Here is a 19,279-nt window from a genome sequence, read left to right on the forward strand (position 1 = left end):
GGATTTTGCAGAAGGACAATAACTGACCAAAAGTAAAATTTTCACATTGCAGTGGTGAGCCCATGAGTGGGCTATAAAATGGGTGTGGGGAAATGTAAACTGGAAGTTTTCTTTTAAAATGCAAAAGAAAATACTAAATTCCACTATATGTAATGTGGGAGGTATTATTTCTGTACATTAAGTATTAATATAATGACTATTTCTTATCTTTTATTCAAAACTGAGCAAGTGTGCTTCAAGCAGAGGCTAAAAGTCTAATCTATTAATTTTCTTGTTCGTCTTATTGATTTTTTCTATGCTATACAAACAGTACTATTGAGAGGGGAATACAGATCCCATCAAAGGCTGATGGATACTCAGCCTTTTCTGTGGAGTAGCCACACATATGTGACACTTCCATGTTGGTAACCTGAGGTCATAGTAGACCAGGGGTCCTTGTCACCTTTAGCCACATATTAGAATCACATGGGAGCATTTTAAAACTACAGATGCTCAAACCACACCCCAGGCCATGTAAGTGAGAATCCCGAGGTGTGAGTTGAAGGGGTTCATCTTAATTGAAATCTCACCAGGTGCTTATTACATGGCAGCAGGAATGTAGAGATACTAAATGGACCAGCCCAATTTCCCATCATTTTCTTCCCTTTCCCCATTTCTCTCATGATTGGCTTTGTTCCCAGTGGTTGCATGGATTGTAGCCTTCTCCCTGACAATTTCAGTTCAATCTCTCTCTTATCAACTGGGCTGGGCCAAAGCAAAGATTGTCCTGTAGACAGATTCTTGTCTGTCATCTTGCATATGCATAAAGCTGGTCCTGGAGTCACTTTTCTCAAAGTTAATTCATAAAATGCTCTCTCATATACACTGGCCTCAAGATGTATCTGACTTGCATTTTAGACCCTTAACTGGAGTTATAGAGGTGGAAATGAGAATAAAAAGGAGAGAGGTTGCAATGATGAACCTCATGATGTATGCAGTTTTGAAGTCCTGCCCTCTGCATGTACTTTTGGAGTGACGTCCCTTTAGAATGTCATAAATGTTCTCCAGTTAATGTCAGCTCAAGCGAGTCCATGAGGTGAGAACACTGAGACCCTGGCAACTCCTTCCACGTTGGCACTAGGCTGCACATCTGGGGCTAAAGACAAACCTGACTCCAGGCCAGTAGGGAACTCCCACCTGTGACCCCGGTTCTAATTTAGTTTCCTAAGTGGGGCTCTTTGTGCTTAGTTTTAACACTTCCCATTCAGAGGAACAAGTGATGATTAAGAGTTGACTCAGTTGGGTTGCTCAAAGAAGATTCAAGGGGGAAATCGATGTGTAAATGATGTATTAAAGCAATGATTTCTGCAGAAAGAGGCAATGGAGTTGGGGATGCAGGGAGGAAAGTTAAATTTCCCAAGAGAGTGTGTGATTCCAGGCAAACATCCTTGTGTTCAGCAGCTTAACCTATGCACTTGGATGAGGACAAGGAGGCCTGGCTCTCCTGTGTCCATGAGAGGGACTCTCAAGACATTAAAGAAGGAATAGAGCAGAGTTCAGAGAGCAAAGAGGACATGGGGGTAGAAAGGGCTTGTCAGGGTGGGAACCCAGGGGACACAGAGGTAACACCAGACAGAGGTTACAGCTGCTGTTGGAAAGAACAAATGGAAGAGAAAAAGCAGTGGGAGAATGAGGTGTCACCATAGACAGAGAAATAAGAAGTGAGTGCAGCTATCAGCCATAGATGTGATTACCTCTGCACCCTAAGCTTGCAGGCCAGGGAATCTGCATGCCAGTCTCCACTTGCTGAGCGGGAGTTTTCTTTTAATGATCTTTGGTTTCAGGACACTGGAGGCATGAATCTGGCCAATGACTTGACACCCTTGTGTGTTGTCTGCTGAGCCTTCAAGTGCATCATCTTCCAGCTCGGGAGGGTTCTTCATCCCCAGGGAGGGCTCCAAAATGAGCTCTGAAAATAAAACCACAGCCAATGGGATCCACTGGCACCCAACATCTTACGGTGACTTTCTCTTCCACCCAGAGGACATCAAATCAAGAAAGGGGCCATGGACAAGAAAGTCCAAAGAGTGAGGGGAAGCCAATAGAGTCACTTTAATGTTTTCTTTTTGTTTATCTTTCCTACATTGCTCAGTAATGACAAGATTGCCAGGAGCCACAGGCACTGCCAATTCACAGCAATATTCAAGAAACACAAGATTAAGAAACACAAATAGCTTCCAGGTAGATAAGGCAAAGGCAAGGATATAAAACTCTAGGTAGGCTATGCTTTGGGGAGAGCTGAGATTATAAAAATCAAAGTTAAATCAGAGCTGTGTTGAAACAGGAGATGGGAATGGAAGGGCCTGGCAGGGTGGCAGCCCATGTGGCACCAAGATGAGATCAGACAGAGGTGACAGCAGGTGATGAGAGAAAAGAACCAGGAAGACTAAACCTAGAGAATTTATAAAAGTTGCATCATTATATGATCTGCTACATATATATACACCCTATATAGCATACACACCAGATATACATAATCACACATAATAGGACAAATGATATAAATGCATATATCTGTACATGTTATTTTAAAGGAAAAATATTATATAGGGATTTGGGAGAGATTGAATGTAACAGTATCATCACTATTCTGGTCCAATGAAATAGGGAAAAAAAATTAGAGACATGAGAAGAATGAGAAAGAAAAGGTGTGGGAGAAACAAATGACCTGGTAGACAGCGGGGAGAAATCACCAGGTGAAGAAAAATATTAATGAAACAAAAGGCATTCACTCTGTCCTCTTACCTGGTGCCTGGTTCAGGCTCTGGACTCCAGGGAAGGTGAGCAAGAGGGAGTGTGTCTGAGCCAGTGTGGTGAGTCTTGGCTGGGGGTGTGAGAATCCATAGAGAAGCAAAGGAGAGTCCAGTGGGAAGAAATCAGTTTAAATAAGTTTTCACGGCATGTGTCAGGGACTGTGCATCCCCCGACACTCCCTGAGCGCCTTCCATGTGTCCTCTCCTCGGACCCAGATGGTGCTCGTTATCTCACCCAACCCTCCCTTCTCCTGAGGACGGGGTCCCCTCATTCCTCAGCCGAGGCCATCGCCTGACAGATGAGCACCAGGCAGCCCCAGGGGCTCCAGGAGGAGATACTGAGTGGGACGGAGAGTGAGAATGAACACGACCCAGGGTTTTAAGGAAATCTGAGCACAAGTGGATCCCTGTGAGACAGAAACTGAGGACATGGCCGTGGACATGAGTGGAGAATTTGAACTAAATGGAATTTCATAAAACAGACTGATGTGAACACTTTCCATGTGAAAGTTGCCCTTTTATTTCCAAAAAAAAAAAGCAGAAGAAAAAGCAGAGGAAGCTGGACACGGCAGGAGAGTGACTGTGGGCCGAGGATTTACACTGTTACTCAATGTGCCTCATAGGTTGTTAGTGAAAGTGCCTGATAGGGGAAAATTGGCTTCATGAGGGATGGGGAAGGAGAGGAAGAAAACTGGCAGAAGAGTCTGTGTGAGAAAGGAAAGGAAGAGGGGCCCTAGAAAGCAGAGATCTTCATAACTGCTCTACCTCAGAGGAGACATCATCCGTGAAGTCACTTTCTAAGTGCAAATTGAGCAGAAAGATAAAAGGATTAGATAACACCTATTCATAGGTTTATGGGGCAATTCTTATGGAATCAGACCCTTCAGAAATTATAATAATTAATATTCCCAACAATGATTGCAGGTAGATATAATTTTTCAGGTATCTCAGATGAGGGAACAGAGATGTAAATAGCAAAAAGACAAAAACCTTGGCCAAAGTCAACAAGCAGAAAGTGGCAAACCCAGAACCTGAGAGCAGATTTGGTTCTAAGCCCCAGGCCTTTGCTCATCTCACTGGGTTGGAGCATCATGAATTTCAACTTGACCCTGAGGAAGCACAGAGTGGTCCCATTCTCTCCTGCACCCACAGCACCGTGACCACCAACACCTGGATGAGAGCTTCATGACTGTGTTTCTTTCCCTACCTTGGAAGGGCCGGTGGTTCCCAGAATCAGCATTGGCTGAGAAGCTGTAGGTGGTGGAGGAAAGGCCCCGCCTGGCCAAGCCATTCCCACAGTGGAACCCTTGATCCAGCTGTAGTCGCAGACAATTGGGCGCCAGGGTGCTTGGCTCCAGCTGTGCCTGTGAAGCCTGCACCTCTGACAGGTGGTGGCTCAAGTCTCCACTCCACGTTCCTTGGGGACAGGCCACCTTGGTGGGAGCTGAAAGGAGAAGGGGCTTCAGTAGAAACAATCTGAGTTTTCCCTTTGTTAAGCATGCCCAGAACATGCATCCCTGATGTCCCTGCTTTCAGTAAAGCCACCCAGTGACCCACGCCACACAGACAGACATCATGTCAGTGCAGGCGACGTCACCTTTCCTGTCTGTGTCTGGGGACACTGACACAGCAGGGGCCCAGGCTGGGGTGTCCCTGAAGTGAAAAACCTCTGCTTCAGTCCAGTGGGCTTTGGATTGTCTAACAAGACCATCTCGATTATTCTGTTATTATTCATCTCTTTCCTGTGCCTAGAGGGAAAGTTCTAGAGAGCCCTCAGAGCACAGGAGAGGAGGAGCTGTTTTTCTCCATACACAGGGTTGTAAGAACAGGCCAAGAGTTAGAGGTGCAAGGGTTTGAGAAAGAACCACGAGAAAGAGGGCTGGGATGCTGCAGACCAAACACTAAGTGAGGCAAAATTTCTGGGTTCTGGGGCATTTTGAATTTCCCATTGCCTATAATGGTTTGACCCCCTGCCCACACATATCCATCCTATTGCCATATAGTGGGTGTCAGCAGACAGAGGCAATGTAGGAGAGGGACCAGTCCCTTCCCAGAAATTCAGGGGCCACAAGAGCCACAGATCAGCATGTGCGGTTCCTTAGGAAGGTCACAGAGGACACGATCCTCACATTACCCACTGCTCCAGTGGCGTTCGGGTGGCACCCCTTAAACAAATTCTTTCCATTTCCACAGGGAGAGGAATACACATTCTTAGTGGACTAAGAAAAGACTTCCAATGACCTCATGCAAGTCCAGGTCGGGCTCAGGATGGGGACGGGGCCTGCAGGGCCGGATCCACGTGGCTGTGGGGCTCCTCTCTCTCCTCCCCTCTCCACATCCTCATTCTCTGCAAGGTTTTCTAAGTTTTCTTAAATATGCCTCAGTGACCTCAGCTCCAACATGGAGATGCCACTGCCCACTCACAAGTGTCCCTTGAGCCCTGAATGGGTTATAGCAGGACAGAGCTTGCTTGCAAAGGGGCAGGGCATACAGCAGGTGCAAGGACAGTGTGTATTTTAATTGTCTCATGAATCACTGTGATCCTAGAAAAGCATTTGCTATTTTGAAACTCAAATGCAAAATGGGAAAGGGGATGGTCCCAGTATGAAAGGCACTTACTGACCAAAATAGAATAGAGGCCAACATTTTTGTTGCTAGTTTCTTTCTTTGTGTGTGTGTGCCTGTGAGTGTGTGTGTGTGTGTGTGTGTGTGTTTGTGACACGGGGTCTCACTGTGTTGCTCAGGCTGGAGTGCAGTGGTGCAATTGTGGCTCACTGCAGCCTCAACTAACTAGGCTCAGGTGATCCTTCCACCTCAGCCACCCAAGAAGCTGGGACTACAGGTGTGTACCACCACGCCCTGCTAATTTTTTTGTAGAGACAGGGTTTCACCACGTTACCCATGCTGGTCTCAAACTCCTGAGCTCAGGCGATCCATCTCCTTGACCTCCCAAAGTGCTGGAATTACAGGCGTGAATCACTACACCTGGCATTTTTGCTAATTTCATTACAACATAATTCAATATACTGAGGGACAGCACAGAGTTACTTGCTCTTACAAGAAGACAATGTAATGGGGAAAACCCCCAAAAATCTACATGAAATTCCCAGAATAGAAGTTAAAAAAAAGAGAGAGAATGAGCAAGAAGAAATGAAAACTGGATTTTGTTTTTACACATCCTGTGGAGCTGCTATCTCAAGGGGCACTTGCTCAGAGGAAGGGTTTTCTGGACGTCATGGGGACAGGAACCACTCTGCTTTGCTCATCGGTTACGCCAGAACCTCATGAGGGACACTAGTTGTTGATGGTTTTCATGAGAATATAGCACTGAGACCAAAACTTGATTGAAACTAGAAACCCACACGTGGAGAAAACCACTGGAGCTCTGCAGAGGATGCAAGCCTGACACGCATAGAGGAAGGGACGCTGGACTGCGTCAGTGGAGGGAAGACCCCTCAGAGGAAGTAGAGCCGCAGTCCCCAACCTTTTTGGCACCAGGGTCTGGTTTCATGGAAGACAGTTTTTCAGGGACCAGGTTAGGGGGAATGGTTTTGGTATGATTCAGGCACATTATATTTACTGTGTACTTTATTTCTATAAATATTACATTGTAATATATAATGAAACAATTATACAACTCACCATAATGTAGAATCAGTGGGAGCCCTAAGCTCATTTTCCTGCAACTAGGTGGTCTCATCTGGGGGTGACAGTCACTGGGAGCCAGTGACAGATCATCAGGCATTAGATTCTCATAAGGAAAGCACAATCCAGATTCCTGGCATGTGCACTTCACAATAGGGTTTGACCTCCTGTGAGAATTTAATACCCCTGCTGATCTGACAGGAGGTGGAATCCAGGCTGAAAAGCTCTCCCAACGCTCACCTCCTGCTCTGCGGCCCAGTTCCTAACAGGTCATGGACCCATAATGGCCCACGGCCCTATAGCTGGGGATCCCTGAAGAAGAGAAACTAGCTTGGGACACAGGAATCATGAAACAGGCCTCCAAATAATCGGGAAAAACTCCCAGCATAGGTGGATGGCCAGAGAAGAGATAAGGGCATGTAGTTAGCAACATAATTTCAGAAAAGACAGATGCCCTATCTTAAAGAAGGAAGTCTGTTATATAAATTTCTCCAACAGAGCTACTATGGCCAAGAGTTTGCAATAAGCCCTCATCACACCCCTCTCTGGCCTGTTTTGACAGCCACAGCCTACTCTTGTGAGAAGGAGCCAGGTGACAGAGGAGGCACTTGGGACAGGAAAAGAGGATGCTTTACCCAGTGGATGTCTGTCCTTAAAACTGGATCCAAGAGCCAAATTCAAAACAGGCTCAGTGTCTAGGGCCTGCCTGCAGAGATGGTCTGTCTGAGTTGCACAAGTTGCAGAAACAAAACATACAGAGGCTGCCTGGGAGGACAGCGAAGGTTTGTGACCTCCAGGCTGGAGTACTCACAGGCTATACCCAGAGGAGTGCAGGCGAGTTGATCCTCCAATGAGGACAAGGTGCTGCTATAAGGCTGGTGGCAGTCAGATAGGTCACGGTGAACTAAAGGAGTCAAGTAAACTTCATCCACGGAGTCCTCTGGAATTTCCTCCTCCTTTACCTCTGGCAGCTCCTGGCTGAGCCTGGAGTAAAGAAGACAGAAGATAAACACCAGAGAGAACCAACACCACTGTGCCCAGCTGGTTCTATAGGGAGGCCCTCAGGAAGGCCCAGAGGAAGCAAAGTACAGTCCCCTCAGAGAGATACAACCATGCTTCCATGTCTGAAGCAGGAGACAGAGTGTGACAGGCTCTCAGTGCACTGGGCAGGCAATGAGCTGGGGAGGAAGGTAATGGAGTGATCCCTGTGGGAAACTGCCAGGACACAGTGCATTGGGTACTTTTGCATACATTTTGTTGAAAGTAGCATCAGTAGCCAAATGAATACAGACTCTTGAGTCTTCCCAGACAGAGTTCCTGTATCCTCAACATCTCTTGCTCTCAACATTGTAGCATGACAGAGTTATTTTCATTCACTTTCATGCTGTCAAATACTTGTAAACATGGTAATGCCAAAGAGGCAGACATCAGATTTGCAGCTCAACTTCACTTAAGCAAAAAGGACAGAAAAGGGAACTGAAGAAAATGTCTGTGATTGATCAGTTCAATAGAATCAACTGAATGCAGATTAGTAGAATTGAAAGGAATTAATAAGGAAGAAATACAAATACAGGTGTACAATGAAAAGAGTCAACCTTATGAATATGGCTATTTCATGGTTGGCTGAACAGATGGAGCAGGTATATTCTGTACACTCTGACTTTCCCTGCATCTGAGACTCCTCATATCAACACTGAATTAACTGTCCATGATTCCTCAGAGTTACCTGGGGCACGGCGGGTCTTGATCTTCTAGCTCCTCTTGATCCTTTTCAGTTTCTGCAAATAAAGTCAGACAGAGACAGACACATTAAGCAGGTTCCCTACACACACAAACAATCCACTGTGCAGTCCTAACATAGGAACATCAGCTTCCTCAGTGGGAGAACAGGACAATGTGAGAGAAATATTCCAGGAGGCCTGAGGTCCTGTCATGAGAGAGATGCCTTGGTTTTCTTCCCTGAGCATGGGAATGAAATCTCCCTGTTCTGGTAGATCATTATCCCAACATCAACCGTCCTGATTTTGTGCAAATAGTTATGCAATTTTTTCACACCAATTCAAGGCAAACACCCCAACTGCTTTCTAGAAGGAAAACTACACTATTCAGCCTTCAGTCATCAAATACCCACATTGTTCAAGGTTGCAAGGAGTTTAGACACTGAAATTAGAATGAAGGAGAGAACATACAGACCCTGCAATCAAAATGAATCTTTGGTACTACAAAGAGACATTGTCTATTCGTGACATCTAGGAGTGACAAGGCCCAGTCTTGTTTCTAGAAACGTAACAAAAGCAAATGTACTGCTCACCTAAAACAGGCCAACATCAGAGACACAGACAATGAGACTAGGTTCTTTGAAATGTGCGTAATATCTTTACCAAAACATAGGCAAAGATGCCACAGGCCTTGGGCAGGGGTAGAATCTCATAGGACTTGGTTGGGGAAAGAAATTTGTAAGGAACACAATAGCTGGCAAGACGAATCTTATTCAGATTAAGAGACCTGACAGATACCTGTTGGGCACGTGCTACGTAGGTTGGTGTGAATTTGTCAATGTCGTGGCGGTGGCCCAGGGTGACACAGGCATGGTCTGAGATGAGGAGGAGAGCAAAGCTCACTGACCCACCCCATGTCTGTGCTTCCAACTTGATTTTCAATTCTGATGCAAATCATCCTGTTTCTGTGAGTCCTGCTCACACTAATGACACGTCTCTGTCCAGCCAGGGGTGAAAGGAATTCGAACTCTACCTGGGATACCAATTGGAGATTTATCGTGTTCACAATGGGGTACTCACTGTCTACAAGAGCCAAGCTGACTTGCTTTTCTTCAAAATAGTACAAAGTGCTCCAATAAGGGTGGTAGGAGTGAGGTAGGTCAGAAAGGATGGAAGGAGTCAAGCAACATCCATCCAGTGACTCCTGGGGGACTTCACGCTTGTCCCCCCTCAGCGGTCCCCTGCTGAGCCTGTAAGGTAGGAAGGAGTAAGGATTAATCCAAGGAGTTTCAGAGCCCTGCTGGATTCACGTGAGGCAGGAGGGAGTGATGGCAGAAAACAAATGGGGCAGCCCATTAAATAGTTCAATATTCTTCTCTTGTTGGTGGGTCACAGTGTGGTTGCCATGGGGTAGGTTGCAATACAGAGAGAGGGAAAGAGAGAAGAGAGAGAGAGAAGCAACAGGAACTCAGCGAAGTGGTCAGATCACGATTTTCTGAGGAAGGAGACTGAGTCTCTCTGTATGGTACAGTCGTGACTTACTGAATATCATGTTCCATAATTGTGGCTTCATTACTTTCTTTTAAATGGTATTAAATTTTATGTGTAGTGACCAGGTAAACATAGCATTTGAGGCATAATAATGTTCCCAAAATGTCATGCCATCAAGTCCTTCTTCTCTCATTACTATGTGTGGTATAGTAATAATTTTTTTCTACCTAATTTCCTTGCCTTGAAATGCTTAGCACTGTGTTAATGCAAAGCCAGCAGAAAGCAGACATGCATCTCAGGCTGGTTGAAAACATAAGAAGTTAGCTGCTTTACGGAAATCTCTGGGACTGTTTAGTTGTTCAGAAGATCAACTGGTTTTATGTACTGAACCTGAGAAGTTAATGCGAAATGGCCAACGATGCAAGTATCACAATGAAAATGTAAAACATGGTTAGAAAGGATCATTTCTGGTTGGATGAAGGGATTAATTTGGTATATTCAGGACTTTCTGGGTTTCTGTGGATATGAGTTCCAAAGGTATCACCCCTGAATTGAGAGCCCCTGATTTTTTTAATTACCTGGGATCAACTGTTTCTTTTCCTTTCACCTCTTCAAGATTATTTTGCTTTTCTGCAAGTAAATTAAGAAAAGACCAGTCACATGAACTTGATCCCATTCAAACATGCACGACCTTGTGTGCAAACCTACCTAGGGGTATAAATAAACTCGGTGTGATAACAGGCTATTGTGAGAGAAATTTTCCAGGAGGCCTCAGGGTGAGCCTTGTGAGAAGTCACTAGGTTTGCTTTCCTGAGCCATGGAGCAAATCTCCCTGATACGACAGGTCATCATCACAGTCCCTTCTGTCCTGAGTCACAGCAAAATGTTAACCATATCCTATTTACTGACAGATCCCGGAAATCTACTTAAATGCTTCCTAGCAGGTTACTGCAGTATTCAGCATGTTTCCATCTGATAACATGTTTTTGGTGTTTTTGTAGAATGTACATTTAGAAGGACAGATTAAATCAAATGATTCTCTAACGCTACATGGAAACATGGGCCTTTAATGAGGCAGGGAGTTCCAGGGCCCAGCCTCCTTTCAGAAACATACCAAATCTAATAGTGGTGTCATGTTCTGGTACTCAGAGACTTCTTAGCTAAGACAAGCCTGCTAAAAGGGGAGGGAGTTTAGCCTGAGAGAAGTGAACGATGGTAATGACAGGATATACATAAGGCTGCCAGTGGCCTTGGACAGGCAGAGAAACTCAGGTTGTTTGGGAGGGAAAATTAGAAGATTTCATGTGAGATGACAGATGAAATCTAAATCAGGAGGACTGGTGGTTACATCCTGCACCCAGGCTGCAGAGGTGGGTATGAATTTGTCAGGTCAACCTTGGGTACAGTGATTTGCCAATGGGGCAAAGATGAAAGACAATGTGTGGTTTTGGAGGAGGATGGAGCACAACTCTGACTCCTAGGATGCCTTCCTACAAACTTAATCCTAAAGCCTGGTTCTAACCGGTATATAAGCATCGTGTCTTCCTGAAGGTATGACATCTGTCATTATGGACAGATTGTAGGGTGCAAAGAATAGGGAGTCTACCTAAGAAGCTAAGTGGCGTTTCATCCTGTTTGGAATTGAAGTAATCCCTGGCAACATCCTGAGCAGAGCAAACTTTCTCTTCATCCAGTGCCGAGAAAGTGACTTCATGATGCAGGTAAGAGTTGGATATATCATGGTGTCTAGAATGAGACAAAACACATTCCTCTGTTAAGTCCTGCAGGACTCCCTTCTCGTCAGACTCCTGCAGCTTCCTGATGAGCCAGGTATGATAGGAACGACAGCAGATTAGATCAAGACAGACTCAGCACCACAGCATGTCATGTGATTTGATGGGACACAAAGGGAGTGGCCACAGAGAGCAAAGGGGGCATCTCCTCCAAGAGAGAAAACCCATCCTTCTAAATGTGGGGTGGATGTGACTGTCCTGGGGACAGAGCAACGCGAGCAGCAGGTGCTCAGTGCACTTGCCCCAAACGAGCTGCTGCAGGAGACCCAGACTCTCCCGGTAAACTAGAAGCATGACTTGCCTCAGAGAGATCTAACATGGGGCTTCACTTCCTTCACAAAAATTGTGTTGACATTTACATGCAGCATCCAAGTGACCAGAGCTCTTGGGGCATTCCAGACACACAGATGCTGCTTTAAGGTCCCCCTTTTTCAATATTTTGACATCATATGAAATTTTTATTTTTAATTTTCTCTCTTGCAACTAAGTAGTTGCCAACATGCTGACACAAAACACACAGAAATCATATATGCATCTCACTCTAGATTAACCACATGGGAGACCACAGGTGAGATCAGGAAATCCCTGAGTTTAATCTGTTCACCTGGCTCAACTGATTGTCAGTTCCTATGCTTGAGAGGGATTAAGAAATTGAAACCTATTCAAGTACCACAATAAAGAAGACAAGATCGTGAAAGGAGTAATTTGCAGTTGGATGAATGGAGGAGAGAATTCGTCGCTTCCTATTTTCCCTGGATCCGTGGTGTCCAGGTGTCACTATTGAACTAACAATCCACAAATCCACAGTTACCTGGGGAGCACTGGTGCTTTCCCCTCCTCTTCCTCATGATCATTCTGATTTTCTGTAAACAAATTCAGAAGAGCAGGTCACAGTAAGGAAATCACACATCACACAAGATGAAATCAGTGTCTAGTGATAGCACAAGAACATAAATATCCTCAGTGTAAGAATGTGACATTTTGACAGGAAGGTTCTAAGGTGCCCTACATTAAGTGTTGTCAGAAGTAGATGAGCCTTCTTTCCATACCCATGAAACAAAATCTCCCTCATCTGGCAGATCATAATCACCTCTCCTCGGACCTAAGTCTGTGCCAACAGTTAAACAAAACTTTTCTCACAAGAATTCAAAAATGGCCCTTACTACTCTCCAGAAGTGTTGTTGCAATACCGATTTATCTCATCATATATCATGGTCAATGAATGGTTAGAGAAATTTATATAGGAGACTGAACTGATGGATAAATTCTAACAACCCTTGCAGAAAAAAGAGTCTGCGATGCTACACAGAAACATAGGCCACTCATGGGGTGAAGAACTCAGGGCTCAGCCTTGTTTAGGGAAACTTATAAGCAAGATAAAGGTAGAGGTGTTTATGTCCTGCTTTCAAGGTGACTGCTTAACTGGGACAAGCTGACCTAAAGGAGACCCAGCCTCGGTCTGAGAACAGTGAATCCAGAGAAACAACAGCTCCAAATACACAGGCGAGACTGTTAGTGGCCTGTACAGGCATAGAAACTCCATGGACATTGTTCAGGGACACTAATCATTATTGCATGTGACAAGAGACATAGGAACCGAGCCAGGAGGCCTGACAGCTACCTCCTGTACACAGATGGCTATGACTTTGTCACACCTGACTGTGGTCCAACATGCTGACATTGGGGCCAGGAAGACAAAGTCATGTTATGGGACAAGGAGATGAGGAAAGGTCTCTGACTCTCAGATAACTGTGTGCAATATTCCCTCATAGTTCCTTCCTTCCTTCCTTCCTTCCTTCCTTCCTTCCTTCCTTCCTTCCTTCCTTCCTTCCTTCCTTCCTTCCTTCCTTCCTTCCTTCCTTCCTTCCTTCCTTCCTTCCTTCCTTCCTTCTCTCTTTCTCTGTCTTTCTTTATTTTTCTTTTTTTCGAGACACAGCCTCTGTCTGTCACTCAGGCTGGAGTACAGTGGTGCAATTATGACTCACTGCAGCCTCTGCCTCCTGGGTTCAGGTGACTCCCCTGTCAGCCACCGAGGTATTTCCAATGACAGGCACGTACCACCATGCCTGGCTAATTTTTCATATTCTGTGTAAAGATGGGTTTCACCACATTTCCCAAGCTGCTCTTGAATTCCTGAACTTAAGTGACCCACCCACCTAGGCCTCGCGAAGTGCTGAGATTACAGGTATGAGCCACTGCACCCAGCTCTGTCTTAGTTTGTAAATCAAACCAATATGTATGTATGCAGCCTGTCCTCAGAATTGATCTTCCTCAGCCTAGACAGAGGCAGGAGGGACAAAGAATAGAGAGGCTACCTGGGAGAATGTTTAGAGCTTCCTTCTCTTCATCATGAGAGGGTTCATTCTCTACAACCAGAGCAGAGTCGACTTTGTCTTCCTCAGATGTGATTTTGGTGCTCCTGTGAGGCTGGTTGGAGTCAGATGGGTCGTGACTATTTGAACAAGTGACAGCACATTCCTCCAGTGAGTCCTGAGGGACTTCCTTTCCTTCAGCCATCTGCACCTCCCTGATGTGTCCGGTGGGATAGAAATGACAGAAGATTAAACCAAAAGGCATTGGACCCCAGGAAGTCCTACTGCTTTTGACAGGAGGCATAAGAGAGTGGTCTCAGAAAGCAAAGGGGAGTTTCCCTTTAAGAAGGAACAGACAATCCTCTCCTCTCTGCAACAGAGCAGAGAAAACCAGAGAGGAAACAGTGGCTGGTGATCACTGCACTGGGTAGGTAGGAGCTGAGGACGGAGACTCAGCTGTCTCTGTATGGTACAGTCTTGAGAGCACACACAGAGACTAAAAACAGCTGCCACATGGTGTGTCTAAGCTGGGTTGTAATTAACACATGGTGGCCATGGGAATACAGGCCTTTGAGCCATTGTAGACTCCAGAGATGGTGTGCCTTCTATTTTTTTTTTTTTTTAATTTTAATATTGTGCTGTGAAATGTAAACTTTTTGTCTAGGTGCTTTTCTTTGTGTTCAACTTTGCTAGGTACTTCCTAATTCCTCTGCTTGTTGCCTCTCTGCTATTTATCTTTCCTTAAAAGAACATAAAGACAACCATGTAGAAAGCAGCTTTGCACCTCCTCCTGGCTTTCACTGCAGGGGAGAACAGGTCTCCTCTGTGTGTGCAGGAAGTCGCTTGGGCTGTGAGTTCATCTAGGGTCATGCTTAGAGGTACCATGAAGACAATGGACAAGCATGTTAACAGGGCTATTTCTTGCTGGGTCAGTGGATGGAATCAGTGGATGGTATCTGCAGCTTTATTTATCCTGCATCTGGAATCTGTGACTACCTTCACCCACCTTGGGTTCTTTCTGAGACTCTTTTCATGTTTTACCACCCATTACTTGCTCCTGATTATACAGTGTTACCTGGGGGCAGATGATTTCTGTACTTTCTCAACCTCCTCATCTTTCTCATCTTCATCCTCATCTTCATCATTCTCTGCAAATACAGAAGTGTCCATTCAGATATTTCCCACTTCACCTATGCAAGCACAGTGAGCCCTATGTGCACGGAGACATGAACATCTATATGTATGAGTCTGCACTGTACTGAAAGCTCTCATGTTTTATCTTTAAGAAAATGCCCTGGAATGGTTTCCTGATGCATGAGGCAATGCGTTTCTGATCTGCAGGGTCACCATCAAGATGTGGCCAAATATTGAAAAGACCTTTCCTCTTCATATCACTGAAGACTTGTCCAGTCTCTCTCTGAACTTCAGCAGCTGTCTCCCCAATCCTGCCACAGATCTGATTCCCAGGCACAGGCTCTGTGTCCTGTCACAGCTCACATTTAGAACCTGTATCTTTCTCTTAGAACAGGACAAACAGCCTTGTCCCACAATACTCCATACATCAGGGACTTCATGGGCCCTCCAGGTGTCTTACACTTCGTTATCTAGGGACATTGTCTCCATGGGGAGTGCTCCAGCCTAAGCCACTTCCTACCACCAAATGCCAGCACTTCAAGTGCCTTCTCCAACAGCACACAGCGAGGGGCTTTATCTCATGTGAAATAGAGTCATAAGTGTTCCCACATTTGAATGCCAGAGACAATTTGTTTGCCTTTACAGATTTAGAGACAGAAACCCAGGAAGGATAAATTAATTCAGTTGCTAAAGACATTGCTGAAGACAGAGCCTGGGAACCTTCACTCTTAGGCCGGGCTCTTTTCACTCTAACAAGCTGCCTCCTGTCACAGCCTCCTTCCTGTCCTTTAAAACTGGACGAATGCTGCCTCTTGCTCCAAAGACCATGTTCCATCAAGAAAGGAGGAGACCTTTGCAATACTGTGACCTCCAGCCCCATGGGTTTCCCATCTCTGTTTTTACACAGGAAGTCCTGGTCATGTCATGGCCACAGATGTTTACTGGAAAGATACACTACCCATAAAATTGTCATTGTGGAGGTGTGGAGGTCTGGGGACTTCCCTAAGCCTAGAGCTGTGTGTCATCAGGGCCCGTGGCCACCTCACCTGGGCTCAGCTTCTGGAGAAGGCGCTCTGCCAGCCTGCGCCCCTCAGCCAGCTGCTCTCGGAGATCCTGACCGTGGGACTTGTCAAGGTCATCAGGAGCGAGGAGGGCCTTGAAATGCTGATTCAGTGAGCGGGAGGCATCTCTCCCTTCCTGTAACTTCTCCCGTAACTGGGTCAGCTCTCGTGCCTGAGAGTGAACCAGGGCTTTATATTGCCTAAGGTGAGATAGTAGAGAACATTTAATAATGGAAAGGGATGAGTGATCAGTTCTAACATTGCAACAGAGGTTTCTGTGAGAATGTCCTCAAGGAGCCTGCCAAGCAGAAGGTCAGCACATATTTGGGGAAATGCCTTTGGCCAAGAGAAAAATAAAATAAAATATATATATATGTTTTTAAGTTATACATATGTATATATTTTTAAAGGCTTCCTCTATATAAGAGAGTGCTCCTGTAAGATCCTCCATGATGTTCCATTCATCTTTCTTTTCTGTAAACAAAAGCTGGTGTCTTCCTAGATCAGTTCCAAAAGGATGTCCTTTCAGTTCTTCACTTTGGCCATGGACATTTCTATATGGAAATTCACACAGTGCATCTTGCAGTGACTCGAACTAAAGCCATGCACAGAAATGTGACCAGGTGCAAATGGGGTGAATTGGAAAGATGTAGCAAGAAAAAAAGGACAGGGTCAAGAAGGCAACATTGATTGAACGAATGACATGCGGCAGTCAGGAGGTGATTCTAACTAAGAGTAAATGGGGTGGTGATCACACACCATTTTAGTGTGCTAAATGCTGCTGGGTGGTTCACTTTCTTTTGCATAACTTTGGTTATGCAAATTTCACCTCAACAATGCCTTGTTTTAAAAAGAGAAAACAAGGTTCAAGAAACAACTGCAACCCATAACTTACTAAGATGACTGTTCTCTATTTTATAAATATTTGTGTGACATGTGCTTGCCATGTAAATGCCTGCCCTTGTCCTGGCCCAGCTTAGCTCTTAGTTCTCCCAGCTGAGTTGCTGCACTTCAGAGATTCACACCCCTGCCCATCTCCCTGCCCCCAACGGGGCCTACTCACCCGAGCTCCTCAGCTTGTCTGAGCTTCTCTGCCAGCTTCTCCACGAACTGCAGTTCATCCCTCAGCACAGAGTCTATGATGTCTTTGTACTCTTCACACTCTGAGAAAAGACAGACACACCTGCCTCAGTGCAAGGCTGAACAAGCTGCTGGGATCACTGCCTACAGGGCAGGCAGCAGCATCCATCCCAAGGATGAAAGCAGCCCCAGTACCAGGCTCTAGGCAGGCATTTCCACATCTTTAGTTATCAACCTCCCAACTTTCTGGCATCTGATACTCTCCAACTTAGAGATGGGGACAAAAAAACTCAAGGGCACATCAAGTAACTTGACAAGATGATTCACCTGGAACAAGGCAGAGTCAGAATTCACAGCCCCTGAGGTCTGACTCTCAAATCTTGGGACACTTTCCCAAGCCTTGCAGCCTCTCCTGTAAAACACTGCGCTGGGGCATGAAGTAATAATATCCTGCACAGTCGGAAAGACCCTTAGCACTATGGGACTCACGGTTTCCCTGGTACTGGAAATTTTAAGCACAAGTATGTCAAATATGTAAAATATCGTATCTGAATATAACTGCATAAAATATGAGGCATAACACCCTGAGGCTTTAGTGGAAATATGCCAAAACACTAATAAACTTTGAATTAAGTTAGACCCAGTAGAATGAAGAACTAATAGAGAGTGTTTTCTCTGTGCCAAGAACTGTTCTAGGAGATTGAGAAGAAATGGATCATGTAAGTCATTGCAGCACTTTTCTGAGGTACGTATTATTGTACAACCCATGTACAGATGAGGAAACCTAGGCACTGAGAAGATAGGCAACTTGGATGGAGCCCAGGAGCCCAGGGTCCCTGCTCTGTACACTACACTGCTACCTCCATAATGTCTTATGTGCCAGCTTTCTTCCTCTTTAGGAATAAGAGTCTGTGCCCCAGGAAGCAGGACTTCCCTCTCACCATGGTACTCCCTGCTCTTGATGCTGTCACTTATGGCTGCCGCAGTTACTATTAGGAGTAGTCTCCTCTTTAAACTCCTTAGTGCGGGTGCTGTGTACTGTCACTATGTTTCCCCCAGGGTGCCCAGAATACAGCTTTGCCTACTGGGCCTCAAAGAAGTTTGAAGTGAATGGCAGTTCATTAGTCCCAGACATTTAGACCAACAGACTAGATGTTACCTGTCTGCAGCATCTTACATGGTACAGAGAGGATTCTCATAAACATGATTTAGCCTCTTGCTGAGAAGAACAGGTGGTTCTGTGCCTGCATCAGCAGTCAATATGTTGGATTTTAACTCTCCTCTCACCTCACACCAGACTGCAAATGTGGAAAAGTTGCTAAATACTTTGTGCCTCTGTTTTCCATCCTTAACACCATGAAGTTAAAAAACCCATTTCTATTTTCCTAGAAGTATGGGAAGGATGACATTAATTTTGATGAAGAGACCGTTCAGTTTCTCAGAGAGAAGACAGGTGATCGGTCCTCACTTTCGTGATGGTGAATCTATAGAACTTACTGTATTTCTTCAGCTGGTTGGCCAGGGAGTAGGCAGTAGCTTGAGTTATAAGGAATTTCTCTTTGAGGTCTCGGAACTGCTGATTGCTCTCTGCCAGCTGGGAGCGCAATTCCTTGTTGATTTCTAGGATGTTCATCTCTGCCCTCTCGCTGGACAAAGGGTCGGTAGATACCACCATGCTGACGTTTGTGGCAGAAGAGGTAAAGTCAGGGACTGGGGAGAAGAAACCCAAACACATGATGGCTCAAAAACTAGTGAAATCAATTAGGTTCCATCAGGACTGAGCGATGACAATAACTGGAATTGTTAACTTACGGTTGAGAGAAACTTGATCAACACACCACAACACTTAGAGTCCTTAACCGCAAAAACAGGGTCCAGGATGCCTGAGCTCAGAGGTGAAGGCACTGCCTATAGCTCCAACTCTGACAAGAGTGAGGGAGGTAGCAGCCAGCGTGCCAGGTAACGGTCTGCAGTTGCAATAACAGAATTAGAAGGTGGGGGTGTCATGGAATCTTAGGAGCCCTGTATTCCAATTGCCCAGCCTGTGCTGAAACACTTGGCTCCCTGGTCTCACCTGAGGGTCACTGATGGGGACCATTTCTTTAGCAGTCACTCTCAGTATTAGTGCACCCTTGTGACAATGCTACAGGCCCACCTCTTTCCCAATACATCTAAGCCTATTCCTCATTGCTCATCTCTTGTGTGTATAAAATCATCAAGGTAGAGATAGTTTCCCATAAGGTTGTTTTCTTA

At 45.4% G+C, this 19,279-nt stretch overlaps 1 protein-coding gene across 1 annotated transcript; it reads right to left on the reverse strand.

Moving 5' to 3' along the window:
• Window positions 1–1,742: 1,742 nt before the first annotated feature.
• LOC112635384 (neuroblastoma breakpoint family member 4-like) lies at window positions 1,743–19,015 on the reverse strand. Its single transcript, XM_025403498.1, has 14 exons — window positions 18,839–19,015; window positions 18,524–18,736; window positions 17,010–17,109; window positions 15,932–16,146; window positions 14,827–14,899; window positions 13,755–13,966; window positions 12,251–12,302; window positions 11,253–11,392; window positions 10,225–10,276; window positions 9,236–9,405; window positions 8,164–8,215; window positions 7,249–7,421; window positions 4,000–4,236; window positions 1,743–1,948 (listed from the first exon to the last, which is right to left on the reverse strand). Exons 2-14 carry the CDS (start codon window positions 18,699–18,701, stop codon window positions 1,743–1,745), a joined length of 1,860 nt encoding a protein of 619 aa, XP_025259283.1. The 5' UTR covers window positions 18,702–18,736; window positions 18,839–19,015.
• Window positions 19,016–19,279: the final 264 nt, after the last annotated feature.

The sequence above is a fragment of the Theropithecus gelada genome, chromosome 1 (genome assembly GCF_003255815.1).
Source record: "Theropithecus gelada isolate Dixy chromosome 1, Tgel_1.0, whole genome shotgun sequence".
In the NCBI taxonomy this organism is placed as follows: Eukaryota; Metazoa; Chordata; class Mammalia; order Primates; family Cercopithecidae; genus Theropithecus; species Theropithecus gelada.